Source organism: Lampetra planeri, chromosome 60 (assembly GCF_965212315.1).
Source record: "Lampetra planeri chromosome 60, kcLamPlan1.2.h2, whole genome shotgun sequence".
In the NCBI taxonomy this organism is placed as follows: domain Eukaryota; kingdom Metazoa; phylum Chordata; class Hyperoartia; order Petromyzontiformes; family Petromyzontidae; genus Lampetra; species Lampetra planeri.
Window position 1 is genome coordinate 3,869,599 of NC_136166.1, and position 19,896 is coordinate 3,889,494.

Here is a 19,896-nt window from a genome sequence, read left to right on the forward strand (position 1 = left end):
GGTGAAAGTCAAATTGCACGAACAAAAATCGTAAAACATTTAAATAAAAATGTGACTTTTTGCAAGTATTGTATTTATTTACATGGTTGAAATAGGTGTGCTACTTGCACGATGACGGTTACGAAACCCACACATTGTCCCTTAGCTTCTTCTGGTGTCTGGGAGGATCCACTATGTAACAAATTTTTGTTCCTGGGTAGTAAAGTGTTATTTCGTAATTGCTTATGCCTTAAAAAGTATATAAAATGGCTATTATTAGCTTGTTCTGTACTCTTTGGTTCCTTCGTTAAAGTCACGTAGGTAGGAAAATAATAGATCACGACGTTTCAATCGCAACACAAGCAATCGTCATCAGGTGGGACAACCGCAGCAAGAAAAAAACTGCTGAAGTCGGCGTGTTCTGTTTACGAGGCAACCCTTACGAGTTGGCTGTCGGGTGGTGGCGGGTTTAACGACACATTTATATATTTACGCGATCGAAACCAAAAAAACCTGTATTATGAACAATAATATTGGTGTCTAAATTTGTGTCCAAAAACTGATCTGCTTGGAGTTAAAACACCTCACTTGTTTATTAAAAGGCTGGGTAACCTTAAATTATAATTACCACAAAGTTAAAGGTGCAGCTCTAAAAGTGCTTACATATGTAGTGGTGGTGTTGACGTGCGCCGACTGTGACAGTGATGGATCACGGGGCGGCGCGGGGTGCGGGGTTGGGCACGCGTTGTGGGCGTGGTGTGGACGCGCGCGCCGGGAGTGACAGATGACGGGGCGGCGCGGCGTGGGTGGTGAGGCACGCTGAGATGTGGGAAAACAGGATCGTAGCCAGCGCCCAGTGATTGGTCGAATAAGATGGGTGCTCGCAGCGACGTCCGCAGGTGTGATGTGACCGTCGACTCGGGGAGGGAGGTGTCGCAGGCTGATCCTCACGTGTCTCCACCTGACCCACCCCCAGGTGCCTCGGGCTTGACGGCTGCTGACCGTCGGGAGCCTGAACCCCGCGGCACGCACGGGTCCTCGATGCCTGGCCGATGTCTTCCTGAACCGCCGGCACCACCGGACGTTCAACCGCGTCTGGTGCCGTACGACGGACCGGCAAGGCGGACTCGGGCTAGGGCACAACAATTTTCATGAAGACGTTTTTTTCTCTACACCGAGCTCGCCCGGTGTTCCCCTCTGCCGCGGTAATGTCCCGTTGTAGGGACGCTCGGAAAGAATGGGACGCTGCACGAGTCGAGAGAAAAAAAAAAAAAAAATTTCCATTTATTTTTCTTTCTGCATACACATTGCTATTGTCACTCGCCGGCTTGTATATATTGTTCTATGGTCGCGGTGGCATTGGTTGATGGTTGCGGATGGTAGTGTTCGCGTCGTGTTGTGTTGTTACGTTAGTTGTTGTTCTTGTTGTTGTGTTGTGTTACGGGGCACACAGGGGGGTTTGTATATTTTTATAGCAGCCGGGTCGGCTGCGAGCTATGTGGTAGGGGGTGATGTAGTGGTGGTGTTGACGTGCGCCGACTGTGACAGTGATGGATCACGGGGCGGCGCGGGGTGCGGGGTTGGGCACGCGTTGTGGGCGTGGTGTGGACGCGCGCGCCGGGAGTGACAGATGACGGGGCGGCGCGGCGTGGGTGGTGAGGCACGCTGAGATGTGGGAAAACAGGATCGTAGCCAGCGCCCAGTGATTGGTCGAATAAGATGGGTGCTCGCAGCGACGTCCGCAGGTGGGGTATAAAGGGGGACGCGCGAGAGCACTCGGGGAGAAGTTACCCAGTTGAAGACCAGAAGACGGAGCTGAAGACCTAGTGCCCCGAGACCCCTAGTCCCGCCGTCCTTGTAGGGACCGGGGCCCTGTGTGGCTCGGAGGCGAGACTGTGGGACCCAGGGTCCGACACCCACGTGGGTCGGGCTGGGGACCCACAGTCAAGACGGACACCCCGGGCAGGGAGTGTCCCGAGTAGCTCAGGGGCGTTAGTCGCCGAGTAGCTAAGTGGGTGTTGGTCACCCGAGTAGCTCAGTGGGCGTTAGTCGCCGAGTAGCTAAGTGGGTGTTGGTCACCCGAGTAGCTCAGTGGGCGTTAGTCGCCAGGGTAGCTAAGTGGGTGTTTGTCACCCAAGATACTAAGTGGGTGTTTGTCACCCAAGATACTAAGTGGGTGTTTGTCACCCGAGATACTAAGTGGGTGTTGTCACCCGAGATACTAAGTGGGTGTTTGTCACCCGAGATACAAAGTAGGTGTTAGTCACCTGTGAACGAGTTTGGTAAAATAAAGAGTGTGTTACCCGTGAAGTCGTCTCCCGCCGAGTTACTACATTACAACTGGCGTCAGAAGTAAACCTGTCTTCAAGAAGTATGGACACGAGGAAGACTACCCGTACCCACGAGCGAGGTCGGGACGACGACGGCGTACCGGGGACACCAACTTCGGGAGGAGAGGACGAGGAGTTGCCGCCGATGCAGCACTTCGCGGTGATGGCCGACGCTCCGCTCGCCTCCGACACCAGCCTCCAAGACGCGCACTCCCGGTTGGTGGAGTTGCTACTCGCCGCCGCCGCTGTCTTGGCGGACATCTCTGTTCCGGCGAGCGGAAAAACGGCTGCGGGGTTGGTGGAGAAAGCGACGTTGGAGGGATCCCGCTAAAAGGCGCTTCGCGCCAAAAGTCTGGAAGTTGCCGCCGTTTTTGAGGGGCCGCCATCGATTGGCGGGAAACACGGACACCACGTGGCCGGAGACCTCCGCTCAGCACAGCCCACGTCATCAGCGCGCGCCGGAGCTCTCCATTTTGCGCCTGACAACCGAGCCGACATTTTACACAACTACAGCGGAGCGCGGGAAAATCTCTCCGACGTCGACGACGATCGGGTCCTCCAGCAAAGATTGCCCGCGCTGTCGGCGTTCAAGGCGGATGGGGGCGACTGGGGAGCCTTCCAACGAAGGTTCCTCGCTCATCAGGAGATGTCGGGGTGGTCCGACACCACTGCCCTGCGTGCGTTGCCAGCGATGCTCGACGATGACGCGCTTGCAGCCTTCACATCTGCTGCAAGGTCGTCCCGCTCTACGCTCCAGGCCGCACTACACCTGATGGCGAAGGTGTTTGGACCGCCCTCCACGTGTCGCCACCAGTTCTACGATCGGCGGAATGTGGCTGGAGAAACGACGCTCGCCTATCGCACGGCACTGCTCGCTTTGGCGGACGCAGCTTTTCCCCGCATGGATAAGGAGGGGAAGGACGCCATGGTGACGGAGCAGCTGCTGGCGTTGGCCCACGAGTTGGGGGTCCCCATCAATGTGGCGGACGAAATGGATATCTGCTCCCTGGCGATCGCCACGAGCATTCACGCGTACGAGGTCCTCAAACGCAAGCCGGGGGTCATCTGCAAATGGGCGGGGAACGCGGCACTGGCCGCCACGATCGCCGAACCTCAGCCAGCTGCGGATCAGGAGCAGGCCTTCGCTGCATCGCGTCCGGAGGAGTGGTGAACGGGAGGTCGTTCGCCCACACGTTCATCCCGCAAGCTGGAGCAACCGAAACCTACGACGTCCCTCGTCGTCTGCTACAACTGCGGCCTTCGGGGTCACGTCGCAGCCGGGTGCCGGGCCCCGCGTCAGCGCGCCACAGGACCACGTCGGGACGACGACCAGGCCCACAAGTCATCCCAACAAAACCCGGCAAGTCGCGGCACCTTACACGTTCGGTCCACAAACACGGCACATTCGGGTCGCCGCTTGGCGGTGGGGGGTTCGCGGCTGGGTGCCGGGGGTTCACTTCGGCGAGGGGGGTCCGTACACGGCCCGCAAGCAGTCGAGTGGTCCGAATTGGCCCACAGGATCGTGGCTGCGTCGGCCGGGTCGTCCGTGGTAACGGGGTTTATTGACGGGGTTGAGGTCCGGGTGCTTGTGGACACGGGTGCGTCGGCCACAATCATCTCGGACCTTATTTATAACATTCTTCCCGTCCAAAGTAGACCCCTTCTGCCAGTAGACGTGCCATTTTATGCGGCGAATGGGGGATCCCTGGGGATCATCGGCCAGATTCGGGCGACTATTTGCATTGGTGACATCAAATTGGCGGGCCCTATTTTTGTATCATCATCGCTGGCCGTTCCCTGTTTGCTAGGTACGGACTTTTTGTCCAAAATGCCCATCAAAATTCTTATAGATCAGGCCTGCATTGAGCTTCCGTCAGGTCGGCGGGTTGCGTTCTTGACGAGCCCTACCAAAATACGCACGGTTTGTGCGACGGTGCAGGCGCTGGCAACTCACACTGTACGGGTGCCCCCGGGATCGCAAATGTTAGTACCCCTTCGGTTGAGGAAGCCACTCGAGGTGGGTGCGGAGGCACAGGGGGTGCTGTTGGGGCCGTCTAACAGGGCCAGAAGGGGCCTCGACTTAGCGGTTGCTCAAACCATGGTGAGAGGGGACAGTGAGCCGTTCGTAATGGTCCTGAATACAGGGTCGCGGCCGGCCGTAATTGCGCAGGGAACGGTGCTGGCTCATGCCGCGCCGCTACCCGTTGAGGAACGGCTCGTGGCTCAAGCAGATTTCACTGTCAAGTCGCATCCTCCAAGTGATGAGGGGACTAAGTGGTTGGACTCGTTGTGTGCCGGTTCTGCTAACTTGTCCAAGGTGCAATTGGGAGCATTGAGGGGTTTGCTACTCGAGTTTGCTGACGTGTTCAGCAAACATAAGTACGATATCGGCTGCACTGACCTGTTGCGCCACCACATAGCTACAGGGGACGCGGCCCCTATTCGTCAGAATCCCTTCCGGCTCAGCCCAGCCGAGAAGGAGCATGTGCAATCGGCGGTTAATGATATGTTGGCGGCCGATATCATTTCGCCCTCTTCTAGTCCGTGGGGTGCTCCTATTGTCCTAGTAAAAAAACAAGACGGGTCCTTGCGGTTTTGTGTCGATTTCCGCCGCTTAAACAAAATCTCGATGGCGGATGCGTATCCGCTCCCCAGGATGGATGAGTCGCTGGATGCCTTGGCGGGAGCACAGTTTTTTTCCACACTCGATCTGCTTTCCGGATTTTGGCAATTGCCACTCGATAACGAGTCTAAACCTAAAACCGCTTTCCGGACACCTGGTGGCCTATTTGAATTCAACCGTTTGCCCATGGGCTTACATTCCGCTCCCGCCACGTTCCAGAGACTCATGGAATTGGTTTTGTCGGGCCTCCAATGGGATACCTGTTTGATTTATCTCGACGATATCATCGTCTTCAGTCGGACTTTTGAGGAGCACCTCCAGCGACTGAGAGCGGTGTTCCTCAGGATGCGTTCCGCTAAGCTTAAATTTAAACCGGCTAAATGTTTTCTGCTTCGGGAATCGGTCAGGTATTTGGGCCATATCGTGAGTCGTTCAGGGATCTCGACGGACCCTGCTAAGACGCACTGCGTCAGCTCATGGCCAACGCCAACCTCGGTCACGGAGGTTCGCAGTTTCATTGGTTTCGCCTCCTATTACCGTCGTTTTGTCAAGCAATTTGCCACCATAGCCAAGCCCCTGCACGCTTTGACGGCTAAGGGTGTGCGGTTTCACTGGGGGGCGGAAGAGGAGGCTGCGTTCTGCTCCCTTCGTGACGCCTTGGTGCAGGCTCCCCCCTTGTGTTACCCCGATTTCACACAACCGTTTTTGCTGGACACAGATGCCAGCAACACGGGTATCGGGGGGGTGCTCTCACAGGTGGTCGGGGGGGTTGAACGGGTGGTCGCCTACTGTAGTAGAGTTCTTTCCCCCGCCGAACAACGCTATTGCGTAACTCGTCGTGAATTGTTAGCGATTGTGTTTTTTACACAGCAATTCAGGCCGTATCTGTACGGCCGTCATTTTACGGTCCGTACGGACCATGCGGCTCTACAATACGCTATGCGCGTGGCACAGCCATCGGGCCAATTGTCCCGATGGTTGGAGGTCCTTCAGGACTACCAATTCACGACGATTTACCGCAAGGGATTGCGACACTCAAATGCGGACGCCTTGTCGCGGTTGCCACCGTGCACGGACTGCACATGTTTGTTGGGATCGGCGCGGTGCAAACCCCCGGTCGGCGGCACCCCGGGAGTTGCGCTCGCCGCCACTGACACCCCGGGAGTCGACGCCCCCACGGGGAGGGATTCGCTGTTGTCGTTGCCCCTCGTTGAGTGGGGCCGTCTCCAAATGTCCGACAGCTCCCTACTTACGCTACGTCGAAAAGTTGGCGCTCCCGAGATAGGGGATGCGCGGGTCGGTTCCTGGGTGTGCAGACAGGGCCTTTTGATGAAGTGGGACAACATGTCCCGGCGTCACGTGCTCGTTGTGCCTGTTGCTATGCGGGGTAGGGTCGTTCTGGCAGCTCATGAACGGCTCATGCATCTGGGTTTTCACAAAACGCTCGCCCTAATCCAGCGAGACTATTATTGGCCGGGGATGGGTAACGACGTGGCGAATATTCTTAAGGGATGCGTAGGGTGCGCCAAAAGGAAACCGCCACCATTGGCAGCTAATCCACCGCTGCAATCCATTCAAGTTTCGCGCATAAACGAATTGGTTGCGTTGGACATCTTGGGGCCCTTTCCTGCTACACCAAGGGGAAATAGGTTCCTGCTGGTTGGCGTAGAATACTTCACCCGATGGCCCATGGCATGGCCACTCGCCAACCAGTCGGCTGCAGCGGTGGCGGACGCCTTCGTCCAGGGTTATGTTTTGGACAAGGGCGCCCCCGAACGCTTGCTGACGGATCAAGGAAAGAATTTTTCGAGCGTTTTGTTGCGCGAGGTGTGCGACCTGTTGGGTACAAAGAAAGTGCGTACTTCCCCCTACCACCCGCAGACTGACGGGATGGTTGAGCGTCTGAACAGGACGATTACGTCTATGTTGTGCCAACAGGTCTGCGACGATCAGGTTGATTGGGACTTACAGGTGCCGGGGGTACTCGCGGCCTATCGAATGGCCCCTCATGCGGCAACGGGGTTTTCCCCATTTTTTCTTATGTATGGGCGGGAGGCCGATCCGGCCATGGACGTCCAACTGGGGATTTCCCAGCCACGTGCAAAATCAAAATTGGCAGACCACATCAAATTTAATATCGCCAAATTGACTGAAGCGCGGGAGGCGGCGAGGTTGAATTCGCGGTCTCGGCAAATTGCGAACGAGAGATTGCATGGGCGGAGGGTGCATACGCATGATTGGAAACCAGGCGATAAGGCCTGGCTGCATTGTCCACATGCACCGTTGGCTACGTCCCCCAAGTTGTTGAGACCTTGGAGGGGACCGGTGGAAATTGTGCGGGTTGCACGACCCCAGAGTATACAGATTCAATGGGAAAAACGCCGTTGGTACGTGCACCCCTCCCGACTGAAGCCCTATGCGGCACCGTGTGACCCCGTTCTGTGCCGTAACGACCGTGCGTGTGATGTGACCGTCGACTCGGGGAGGGAGGTGTCGCAGGCTGATCCTCACGTGTCTCCACCTGACCCACCCCCAGGTGCCTCGGGCTTGACGGCTGCTGACCGTCGGGAGCCTGAACCCCGCGGCACGCACGGGTCCTCGATGCCTGGCCGATGTCTTCCTGAACCGCCGGCACCACCGGACGTTCAACCGCGTCTGGTGCCGTACGACGGACCGGCAAGGCGGACTCGGGCTAGGGCACAACAATTTTCATGAAGACGTTTTTTTCTCTACACCGAGCTCGCCCGGTGTTCCCCTCTGCCGCGGTAATGTCCCGTTGTAGGGACGCTCGGAAAGAATGGGACGCTGCACGAGTCGAGAGAAAAAAAAAGAAAAAAAAAAAATTTTCCATTTATTTTTCTTTCTGCATACACATTGCTATTGTCACTCGCCGGCTTGTATATATTGTTCTATGGTCGCGGTGGCATTGGTTGATGGTTGCGGATGGTAGTGTTCGCGTCGTGTTGTGTTGTTACGTTAGTTGTTGTTCTTGTTGTTGTGTTGTGTTACGGGGCACACAGGGGGGTTTGTATATTTTTATAGCAGCCGGGTCGGCTGCGAGCTATGTGGTAGGGGGTGATGTAGTGGTGGTGTTGACGTGCGCCGACTGTGACAGTGATGGATCACGGGGCGGCGCGGGGTGCGGGGTTGGGCACGCGTTGTGGGCGTGGTGTGGACGCGCGCGCCGGGAGTGACAGATGACGGGGCGGCGCGGCGTGGGTGGTGAGGCACGCTGAGATGTGGGAAAACAGGATCGTAGCCAGCGCCCAGTGATTGGTCGAATAAGATGGGTGCTCGCAGCGACGTCCGCAGGTGGGGTATAAAGGGGGACGCGCGAGAGCACTCGGGGAGAAGTTACCCAGTTGAAGACCAGAAGACGGAGCTGAAGACCTAGTGCCCCGAGACCCCTAGTCCCGCCGTCCTTGTAGGGACCGGGGCCCTGTGTGGCTCGGAGGCGAGACAGTGGGACCCAGGGTCCGACGCCCACGTGGGTCGGGCTGGGGACCCACAGTCAAGACGGACACCCCGGGCAGGGAGTGTCCCGAGTAGCTCAGGGGCGTTAGTCGCCGAGTAGCTAAGTGGGTGTTGGTCACCCGAGTAGCTCAGTGGGCGTTAGTCGCCGAGTAGCTAAGTGGGTGTTGGTCACCCGAGTAGCTCAGTGGGCGTTAGTCGCCAGGGTAGCTAAGTGGGTGTTTGTCACCCAAGATACTAAGTGGGTGTTTGTCACCCAAGATACTAAGTGGGTGTTTGTCACCCGAGATACTAAGTGGGTGTTGTCACCCGAGATACTAAGTGGGTGTTTGTCACCCGAGATACAAAGTAGGTGTTAGTCACCTGTGAACGAGTTTGGTAAAATAAAGAGTGTGTTACCCGTGAAGTCGTCTCCCGCCGAGTTACTACATTACACATATACCACTGCTGGAGGAAGGGCATCCAGTAGAGGGAGCTCTAGAGAGCCGCTTTAGAGGGAAATTCTGGCCGACTCGTCCACACTGTCCAGATGTCTTAGAAAATATGGGAGTACCCACACTTCACACCACCACATGCACCTGTGGTATACCCATATGCTGCTGGGTGGACAGAGACTGGCGGATTCAAAGACATTTCCCCATCGATGTCAAATACACAAAGGTCAAACCTGACAGTTTATCGTCCAAAGGTTCCAAGACCAGTCGGTTGTCCTCAAAACCCCATCAGATGCGGCTGTAGACTTCAGAGAGTAGTCTAATACCGTATCTAAACTTGTGACTTCATCAGAGACTGGTCTGTCAGTAAATTGTCAATGACACTCTAACATGTGTAGTGGGTTCGAATTAGGTGCACACACACACAGCTTGGAGGCAACACTATTTATTAACGGTAAGTAATATAACACTGTACATGAGGTGGTGACCACCTTCCTCAACTCACTAACACTCTTGAACACTACACAGAGGGGACCAGGCAGGCAACGGGCTGCCTGATCCAGGACGACGACCCGGGACTTGAGGACCGATGATGTCGTCTTCACTTCGGAGTTTAACAGCCCCGCTCTGCATCCACACCCCGCTTATATCCGCTCCGGCGTGGCTGGCTCCGCCCAGGCCACGCCTCCCTTCCCCCACCTCACGGGAAGGTCTGGGTCCCTCCACCACGTGACCCCCCAGGCACCCCCTTGGGGCCCCCAGCCCTCGTACGGGCCGACACAGTAGTGACTTCCTATGTCACTACACATGTATGTCTATATACATTAAACCAATGAATAACATCTTGACACCCAGACACACAGCAAGGCAAGGGCTTCGAAATGTCAGCAAAGTAATGTTTTAATTGGAGAAAAATTGCAGGTCAAGGAAAACAATACATCGTACAGGGAGTGAGTTGTGTACAGGCAAAAGTAAAACGGTTCGTCATTATTATCACTCGCTTTTAATAAAGAGGTTTGCCCAGCGGCTTCCATGTACTTTTTCTGGTCTTGGAGAGTTATGAAAAGCTTGGATCACACTAATCAACAGCAGCGTTGTGCTGGTGATGAGATCGTTTGCCATAGAGGGCAGAGGTGGGGGGGGTTGCCACAAGTCAGCAACATCAACCCCAGGATGCGCATGCATGGTGTGCGTGCATAATGTATGTGCATTGCGCATGCACATGAATAACCCAACCGGTAATTGGTCCATTGTAATTTATATGAACACATTACCCCCCCCGCACCTGTCTCTATTTAAGACCGAAACAGGATTTCTCCACAACTATGGCTGTCGCCTGATGATGCAAGTTGTAATTACTGGCGAAACGTCGTACTCGAATTGTAAATATTGTAGGTCGTAACGAATTTGCATGTTTGGTTTACGTGAAAAAACCTTACTAATTCGCTGTTTCGGGAGGTGGCGGGTTTACCAACATTTATATTTACGCGATATAACCCAACAATCTCCTATGCACATTGGTCGCCAAAGCCTACTACTACTGTGTTAAACATCAACCTATTTGGTTTTAGACTCAATTCCGTCATGTACTGTAAATATCTGCGTGTTTTTTTTTTATTTCCAACGCCCCAGGAGGTGCAGAGGGTGGGCAATTCCATCACCGAACGAGGCGTTGCAACTCAAAACATTGTTAAGGGATAAGAGGGCGGTGTGCAGAGGAGATGCCCCGGTTCACGTGTCTCCTCGTGCGTGCTTTTTGAAATGTGGAGAGAAAATAATTTGCACAAACGTGCACATGCAAACGTGATAAAGGAACACGAATAATGCGAGCGAGTTGCAATGTTTAAACGAAATCAGACTCAGCGAATGAAACAAGTGACTGCATACATCGTATTACATTTTTTTGTTAAATGTATTTATATTATGCTGTCTGCTGCTGCTGTGTCCTGTACAGCACTTTGAGATCCTTGATTAAACATGCTATATAAATGTAATTATTATAATCACGGCAAATTACATCGACTTGCATCTACATGCTTTAACAGCGCCATCTATTAACTACAAATAGGCCAACTCACGCAGCTGAACGCAGACGAGCATGTCTCTACCACGTCTCTTAAGTGCTTAAAAACAACCCCGTCGTAACCTTCAAAAGTGCTCGCTCTCCGCAGCATTCATCGTCCAGCATGACTACATTTTTTACAATCACAATCGTTGGTAAACTGAAACGCTTCTCATAAATTTCACCAAAAGTTGTATATTTTGGGCTTTTGCCAATAAATTGCTTAGTTAACGTCTCCCCATGCCTTGTTGATAATGGGATTTTCTTTTGTTTACCATACATCACCATGTTGGTAAGTGTGGGGTGGTGAAGGTGGGGTGGCAGATTGAGTTTAAATGTCATTCAATTTAAATGTCATACTCACGGTGTCTGTAAATCAATCAAAATTGCAGGGGCTCATAGCGTAGCACCACAACTTCTGCGCCAGACACTAACCGCAGAACTAATTTACACATTTTTGTCACAAATATCTGTAAGGATAATTCCCCCCTTTCTATATTGTTCCATTGGCTGTTTTGTAATGGTTAAATTAGTTGCAAGATATGATTTATCCAATTTAACAAGTTACAGCATTTCAAATGTTTAAACTTATTATTTGGGTCGTCATCAGGCGCTTGATGACGACCGCTTGTGTTGTTGATCGAAACATCGTAGTTTTTTGTTTATTTTATTTTTATTAATTTGAACCTATCTACGTGACTTTACCGAAAGACCCAAAGAATACGAATTCCTGCGGTCACGAAACTTTAAGTCAAGATGTTTAAACTTACTCTTTAGTCGATGAACATAGCACCACTGTCAGCTACATTATCAGACGTATTCAAGAATTTAAACTGCAGCAAATGTATAAACAAGCCCAGCCCATGGGAAATCATTGCCAAGACATGTAACATTCATACGCATACAATCAAAGCATGTAGCAACACTCGTGGGGTGCTGGGCTATGTGCTGCACCACCAAATACACCTTCGACCCACCCAAGTTCACCTTTCTTAGCGGAAAGTCATCATTATATATATGATGAGGAGCTGGAACCAGGCCTATATGGACGATGTAGTAATTGGTGAACAAAATGCATATGAACTCACTCTAGTTCCAACTCGTTACAGTATTTAGTTCTGCGATTTTAACACGGAGGTAGAGAAAGATCCAGTTTATGTTTGGATGCGACTGCAGAATTGGCACATATCAATGCCCATTTCCATAAGCCCTGTGGCCTATTACACTGACGTGCTCCAGTCACTGACGATATCAAGCACGTCCGAAGTGAGCGTGCCGAAACCTTTGCACACAATACGCATACAGAAAACACCAAAAGAGCCTTCACTCAGCGTCACAAATATTCAGGACAAGCGAAGGCAAAACAACCATAACGCCCAGCGGCACCCTCAAATAGGTGCAGCTCATACTGCGGCATGCCGAGCAACCCGATTATTCTCTGCATTGAGAATGAAGCCACAGCAATGTGCACCAGGTACTTGTTTAACAGAGTCAAACTGTGGGAGGTGTAGGCGAGGTAACATTTTGACGAGATTACCAGAGGGAATTTAACCTGGTTCCCCGATACTGCAAAACAGCACATGAATCACTGAGCTACCACTCCTCCGCATGAATGGCGATGCGCAGAGGATATATTTTTTTATTAGCATTTGTGTACACTCATCGACCCATAACTCCAGCTGTGCAACTCGCAGCCTCGGTACTTCCACCGTGAGACAGGAAAGTGCAAGTGGCGAGTAAAAAGTTGAGCAAATAATTTGTCAATTTCCACTCGAACATCGCATAAAGTTCACGTGCGCATGCATGGTTTTCGGGGCAACAGGTGAGCAGAAACACAAATCACACACCACCCCAGAGAACCTTGCTTTTTTACACAACAGGAGGGGCACACAGTCACCAACAAATAATCATTATGTTACACATAAGATAGAAATGATGTCTATATGTAACAATAACACAGTAAACAAATGTACCTTCTTCCAGGCCCTTTTGACATCAAAACCTGCACACGTCTATTTAGCTTACAAATCAAACACTCCTGAAACGATGACCCCTTGCTGCCTGTACTCATGAGAGCCGAGCAATGCCCCCCACGCATCCTTGTCCAGGATTGCAAAGATTCACTCCCCATGTGGTTCAATGAAATTCCCAATAACTCGAAAGTCAACTCTTTTGTCACGCAAAAGAGGACTTTATACGACTGTCACATTCTGTGTTGCCTTGTCCGTTCCATTCGTCTAATGGTACCACGATTGCACGGAGTTTGCATATTATTTTAAGAACCGATTTTAATTAATTAACATGTAAAGCGTTACACGTGTCTAGGGTTAGGTAGCTCAATGTTACTGGGATTTGCGATACCTGCAGATATAACATTCACAAATGCAATAGTCTCAATCGACATCAGCACATGTAGGCTGGAAACGAACAGAAAAAGCAACTCGCAAAGGTTTCGGTGATGCTCACAAATGGCAGGAAGGCGGCACACGATTCTCATCCGCACACAAGCTCGTGCATGCGGCTCGCACACGTGACTCGCGCCGAAGAGGCTGAGACAAGGCCGTGAGAATTGCGCATACAATGTGGCGGTCACATGCCAAGCGTGCAAGGCGTGATGGGGAGTCGTGCCTTCCTGCTGTATGTGGTCAGTGCACCCATGCGTAATGTTAATTCGACCGTGCGTGGTGTGACAAACGTACCGTTTCGGATGTCACCGTCAATAAAAAAAAAACGAAAGTAACAATAAATTATCAAATCTGCAAATGAAATGCTTAAACACCAAGCAGCACATTTTTTCACTCGACGAAAAACAAACCTACGGAGCTCAACGTTACGACTGCAGCCGAGGTCTCGGAGGGAGGGGCAGCACTTGTCACTGCACGAAGCAGCCAGCACTGGGCAGGAAGTCCTGCACGTATGTCGCCACCGCCTTGGACAGGTACGTCATGCTGCCATAGCGCCCGCTCGGAGCGCTGTCGTACAGCAGGTGGCAGATCTTCGTGTTCGGGTCCATGGCCAGCATGTTGTCGTCAGCACCCAGCGACCTCTGTCAGAATTGAACAGCGAGGCACGGGAGTCATGCGTGGCTTTTTGGAACGCTTTCCGTAAACGCTGTCCAACTCACGCTGTCAAGGTGCTGTATCCCGAGTACAGACGCCGACGGCTAGCTGTTTTTAAGTAGTTATTTTTGCTCTCCTTTGTGTGTTTTGACTAATCTGGCCAGTTTTCAGTAGGTTGAGTCCCTAACAGCAACACAACTTTACACTAAATGTCAATTACAGAAGATTATCTTTACGAGGGTTGTTGTTATCACACATTACAGACGAAATAGACAGAAAAGCAAATGCATAAATGCCTCAAGCTTAGTTGGAAACTGAAAGAGTATTCGCAATTCAGTGTAATCTGTTCGGTAATGGTTAAAAGTGAAGCCCTAAAATAGCGCCACTGATGGCTGAAGGTAGGACCCACACATTTTCCCAATGTGTTGATGACTCGGTCAATAAACCATAGGTGTACAGTAAAACCCCTATTAACGACCACCCCTGTTAACGACTAATCGCTTAACGACGAGCCTCCATAGAACCCTATGTGTAGTGTAGTGTATAGTAATGTAGTGTATAGTAATGTAGTGTATAGTAGTGTCGTGTATAGTAGTGCCATGTATAGTAGTGTAGTGCCTCCATAGAGCTCAATGTGTTCGCTTACCGACCATTCCCCTGTTAACGACGGGCTGTTGTAGGTACAGTAAATATTAATGCATTTATTAACCATGTTTCTTTTTATATTACGTGTTTATAATGTCGTTAGTATCTTAATGTATTAATATCCATCGTTTAAATATTATAAAGTACGTTTTTTGGGTGAAAAGGGGTAACTTTCGATGCTATCGGAACAAATTAAGCCTTTAACATGCATTTCCTATTCTTGCTCAACGACCAAATCACTGAACGACCGGTTTCGTGTAACTAATTGCCGCTGTTAAGAGGGGTTCTACTGCATCGTCTTAAACACATTCGTACATTAATGTCCTGCACAAATTAACCGATGCCCATGATGTCGCCAAGTCACACCCATCACCTCCCATCCATCAGCAACTCGCGGCCTTGCTCTCCCGCACAGCGGAAGGCTCGGGTGGCAATGCGGCCCAACGACGGCGCATTCGTCACCGCATGCCACGGAGGTTCATGGGGTTCAACTCCGACAGGCTGAACCGGCGATTACCGCGGTGCACGTTGACCATGAAATACCCGCCGTCTGCTTTACAGTGTGCATGGATGATTCCCCCTGACGTCATTCAAAACAGAGTTGTGTGCCCGTTTCACAGTCCAAATGTTACCAAATTTAAGAATCACTTGCAAACGACCCTTAAACTATAAAACTATGTTTATTATACCATGCAAGGCCCACTGAGCTACATAGCTCTTTTTCAGAAGCGACCTGGCTATCACAAATGATAGCCCAACGAAGTGGCTTATCACATGGAAATTTATAGCAGCCAAAAACTCTAAACGCATGTCAATTCTAAATGCGGAGGTGGAAAGACCGGAGGACCCAGAGAAAAATACACGTGACCACGAGGAGAGAGACATGCAAACTCCAAATTTACAAGCGTCAGGGTCAGGCTCAAACCCACGACCTCCTGTTTAAGAGGTGAGGTAGTGAACACCTCGCCACTGTGGCACCCAATTAGGGTTATCGCCCCTTTCTATAACAACTACAGCAGACTGTTTATTTGCAACATAGCACCTTTGTGATAGCCTTGAGCTATAAGAATGGCACAAGTAACAAACGTACAAGATTTTCAAGGGTCCTAACCGAGCAGAGCCGGTCTCCCACCTGGTCACTGATGAAGAACTCGTTGGCGATGTGCACGATGCGGTCGATGTGGATAATCCCACCCAGCGTGTGGATATCCATGTCGCTGAGCAGTGTGAGCACCAGGATGGCCTCCACCAGCAGCTGCCGGTACTCGGGCTGCGGCACGCGGTTCAGCACCGACTCCACGTGCACCGCAAACTTCAGCTCTCCCGGCGTCATCTGGGCAAGCCGGGCCAACCATCCATTCATCCATCCATCCATTGATCAATTTCATTCATCCATCCATTCATACATCCATTTACCCATTCATTCATCCATGCATCAATTCATTCATCCATTCACCTTCATGAGAAATAGTCCACTGAAAAATGTTAAGCCCAGCAATAGCTTTATCCCACCACTAGGAGAAGCCCTAGAAAGCTCTTCTAAAATGGTAAACAGTAGACTGGATTATCTGCGCTAATTACGGAGGGGAGCCGCGGATAATCCAAAAATAAAACCATTTTCCGTGGATCTCTATGCCAAAAGCCACTAATATAGGTATAAATTTCAACTCACTAAATAAATGATCGAGATAAATCACTTAAAATGAAGCACAACTGACGATTTTCATTGTTACTCTTTCAATTTAGAACAAATACTAACGATCGACCGATCCTGCTCCTGTGCAGAAGACTCGGCCCACTAAGTGGACAGCAGAGCCACGCCAATCAACATCAATCAACATCAATCAACATCAATCAACATCAATCAACATCAATCAACATCAATCAAACTCCACGCCAATGTTGTAAAGATATTGCAACTACTGCACTGTGGAGGCGATCACGTGGATTTCGGATTCACCTGAGCACACATTTAATCGGTTTAACCATTTGACTTAGAATAAACATTTCCAAGAATAACAATATAGAACTGTTTTTTAATTATTAAGTTGGGGCTTAAGGGAAAATCCATTAATTTATGTCAAAATCTCAGTTGCACGGTGAATCCGCAAATCGGATAAATCGCATACGATTAATCGAGTCTCCTGTATTTGCTCTATTCTTCCACGCTGACGAGACATCTTGGAAGAGGTGGTCGGATACCACACTTTAGCCCACCACATGAGATCTGCCCGTTGACTGACTTCAATGTTCCCATTCGTACAGAGGTGCAGAGGATTTATAACAGGCAATCCTCGACTTACGAACGCCCGGACTTACAAACCAGCTTCCATGACAAAAAATAAAAAAATAACGTTGACTCAAAACGCGAACTCGCAATTGCAAACTGAACCACGGAACTATTCTGTTCAGAGGAGTGATCGTCCATGAGATGTAATGAGTCGGCCTGTGTGGGGAGTGGTAGTGTAGCAGTTAACGAGCTGCACTACGAAAGCTATTCTTGCTCACGGCCAATACCAGTGATGATTGGGCCTCCTCTAGGTCGACTCAAGACTCAAATGAGTACCTGGTGCGGTGTGTAAAACATCGCCATTCGAGAGACAAAGGCGGCCGGGCGTGGTGTTGGCCAACCACCCCATGTGCCGTACCGGCCTTCATAGGAGCTCACTAACAGAACTTGCCCCAACAGTATGTTAAGGCTATAGGGGGATCTTTGTCTTCTGTGTGTCTGTCTGTGTGTGCAGCACGTGCCCCGTGTGTGTGTGCAATTGTGGCGACTCATTGCCCCCCTTCTGACTACAAGTTAGCATCAGAACTCAAGGTAAGTGAAAATATAAGTTTTTTTGTTACTTTATAAAGTATTTACTATACATTATTTTTTATAGTGTTACATGAATACGTACAATATTTTATTCTTTAAGTATGAGTGTAACAATGTTTCTCTTTTTGCTGAACCATAACACATTTCATAACACTGACCGTATGGGCATTTAAAAAAATAGTAGATTACCGTGTTCCGACGAACGAAACGGTCGATTTACAAAAGGGTCTCAGGAACGAATTGTGCTCGTAACCCAAGGCCTGCCCGTACATACAAAAAATCTGCACCATTGGGAGATCAGCTCTGGGTTGCAAGTCTACTGTGCTACCAATTACACCATGGCATTATCCCCATTCATCAACAAGTCTATTCTAAAAAAAATCCCTACTGGCAGACTATATTCTTCTGTGAAAGATAGCGCCTTCCTTCACGATTGCCCTGCACTGCAAGAATACCAAAGGAATCAAATCTCTGCGTGCATGCACAAGCGTGTCTGCCTTACCTCTCTTGTAGCAGAGGAAGGCAGCACAAATCCATCAATGGAGAGACCGTGACACTGCAAGCAGACGCACCAGAACAATTGTCAATCTTTGTTTCTTGGCTTCGTAACATTACCTGTTTGCATTGACAGCAAATAACTGTAAATTGCGTGGAAGTTGAACTTCTTTCGCGCCATACGTAGCCAACCGTGCTAATCGGAGGTGCATGTACAGCGCTTTTGTTAATCCACTGCTGGATGAGGGCCCATTTCCATATTTGGTCATTGTAGAGTGAAGGTGGAGAGAGCAAAGATGTATCAGCATTCAAAGGACAGCACAACAATGATCTTTGCTGTATTGCCCTCTGCTGCCCACCGCACAGTTCTGTAGCCCTTTGACAACCTGGTGATGCATGGTGGTCACCCTTACAATATCCTGGCTCAATCCAACTTAGCTTCAGAGATGGAGAGTATTCCAGGTATGTATGACTGTTCAACTTCTTTCGCACCGTATGTAGCCAACCGTGCTGATCAGAGGTGCGGTTGATTTGGTTATAGCCCTTTGGTTAATTGCCAAAGATAAATTATGTGGGCAAGATTTCTGCTGCAAATCAATCATTGGCTCGGATGGTGTTGGTAGCTACTGCCATAAAACAACACATTGAGGCACCGTATGATTCGCAACGGTGTCGCTTGTGGGGTTAAATCACAAGTTGAATTAAAAAATCAGTTATCGTCTTGCTAAAAAAGGGCCATTGCCCAAAACGTCGACGATTACTGTATATTCCAGATTAGAAAAACTAGCTTTCTTTTACTGTATTTCAAATCAAAACTTGGTGGTGCGTCATACAATCTGGTAGGTGTGTGAGCAGATTTGTAGAGCTTCAGTGACACCAGCCACAAGTTTGGGGTGCGTCTTTACTTTCCAAATCATGATAATTGTTTTTTTTTACCTTTTTTATCTGGCAACAAAACTGACACCTTTTTTTACAAGGAGTCATGTTTGCATTGACTACAATACCTGCGTTCAGAATGCAAACAAAAAACACAACTCTGATAATGTATGCACTGTCCTTGAAATTGATTGGTCCACACCCGAGACAGCTTTTCTTAGAGCCTAGTCTCACATGGTGTTGAACCAGATGACGCCAAAAGGCGCATCTTAACATGCAGAGACCACAGTAAATATAAATATTCCCTCGAGGGCAGCATTATTGGCAAACGTGTCAAGTTGTCATAATGCGTGCGAGTAGCGCGCCGCTGCCAAAGCAGCAGCAGCATCGCCATTGTGGCGTTCAGCTAATGGGGGGGGAGGGGGGGGCACAACGTACCTTCTCCAGGACCTTCCAGACCTTCTGGTAGAAGCCGATGGGCACACGGTTGAGCGCGCCGTCGAGACGCCGGCGTCGCAGCCACTGGCCCTGGCGGTCATACCACGCTGGCTGCTCCAGCACGGCGCCCAGCGGCGACGTCTCTCCCGTCGCCGTGGGGCTCGACGGCGTGCTCGCGTGCTACCCGGGGTGGGGACAAACGCGAGGATGGCGCCGCCAGTAGCGGATGACAGACGCGAGAAACGTGGAGGGGCAGAGAATTTAGCGGAAGCGGTGAAGGCCGCAGGCAGGATGTGGCCGTTAGGCCGCGGTAACCAATGGGGGAAGGAAATTAGACAAAGGCGATGATAGTGGGAGGAAAGACGGAATGATGTTTTGCGATCGATCAGAAAAAGTTGGATTTTGCAAAGAAGACATGTACGATGGAGCTCGGGTGTGTACGTAAGAGAGTTAATCGAACGATTTGGGGCAGCAGCAGATTTTAAAAGGAGGTAGTCAGGTGTAGCAAGAGATGTGAAAGAGTGGCAAGAGGAATATTTAGACCAGACACAGCAAACAACACACAGCACGCAGTAAAGTTAAAACACTGTATCATACGCGCAAAACAACATTAACTGTCTACACTCCCTAACCTTGATTTCTTAACATTCAATTACATTACAA

General features: G+C 50.4%; 1 protein-coding gene across 4 annotated transcripts in view; it reads right to left on the reverse strand.

Annotated features, from left to right (window-relative positions):
• Nucleotides 1–9,719: 9,719 nt before the first annotated feature.
• LOC144736278 (phosphorylase b kinase regulatory subunit alpha, liver isoform-like) overlaps nt 9,720–19,896 on the reverse strand; it is a 70,935-nt gene continuing 60,758 nt past the window's right edge. For all 4 annotated transcript variants that reach the window (XM_078618915.1, XM_078618914.1, XM_078618913.1 and 1 more), the window contains 4 exons: nt 19,234–19,413; nt 17,927–17,980; nt 15,736–15,936; nt 9,720–13,945 (listed from right to left, as the gene is read on the reverse strand). In XM_078618915.1, coding sequence (XP_078475041.1) covers nt 13,772–13,945; nt 15,736–15,936; nt 17,927–17,980; nt 19,234–19,413 — 609 coding nt within the window. In that variant the 3' untranslated portion in view covers nt 9,720–13,771. The remainder of the gene's footprint in view (nt 13,946–15,735; nt 15,937–17,926; nt 17,981–19,233; nt 19,414–19,896) is intronic.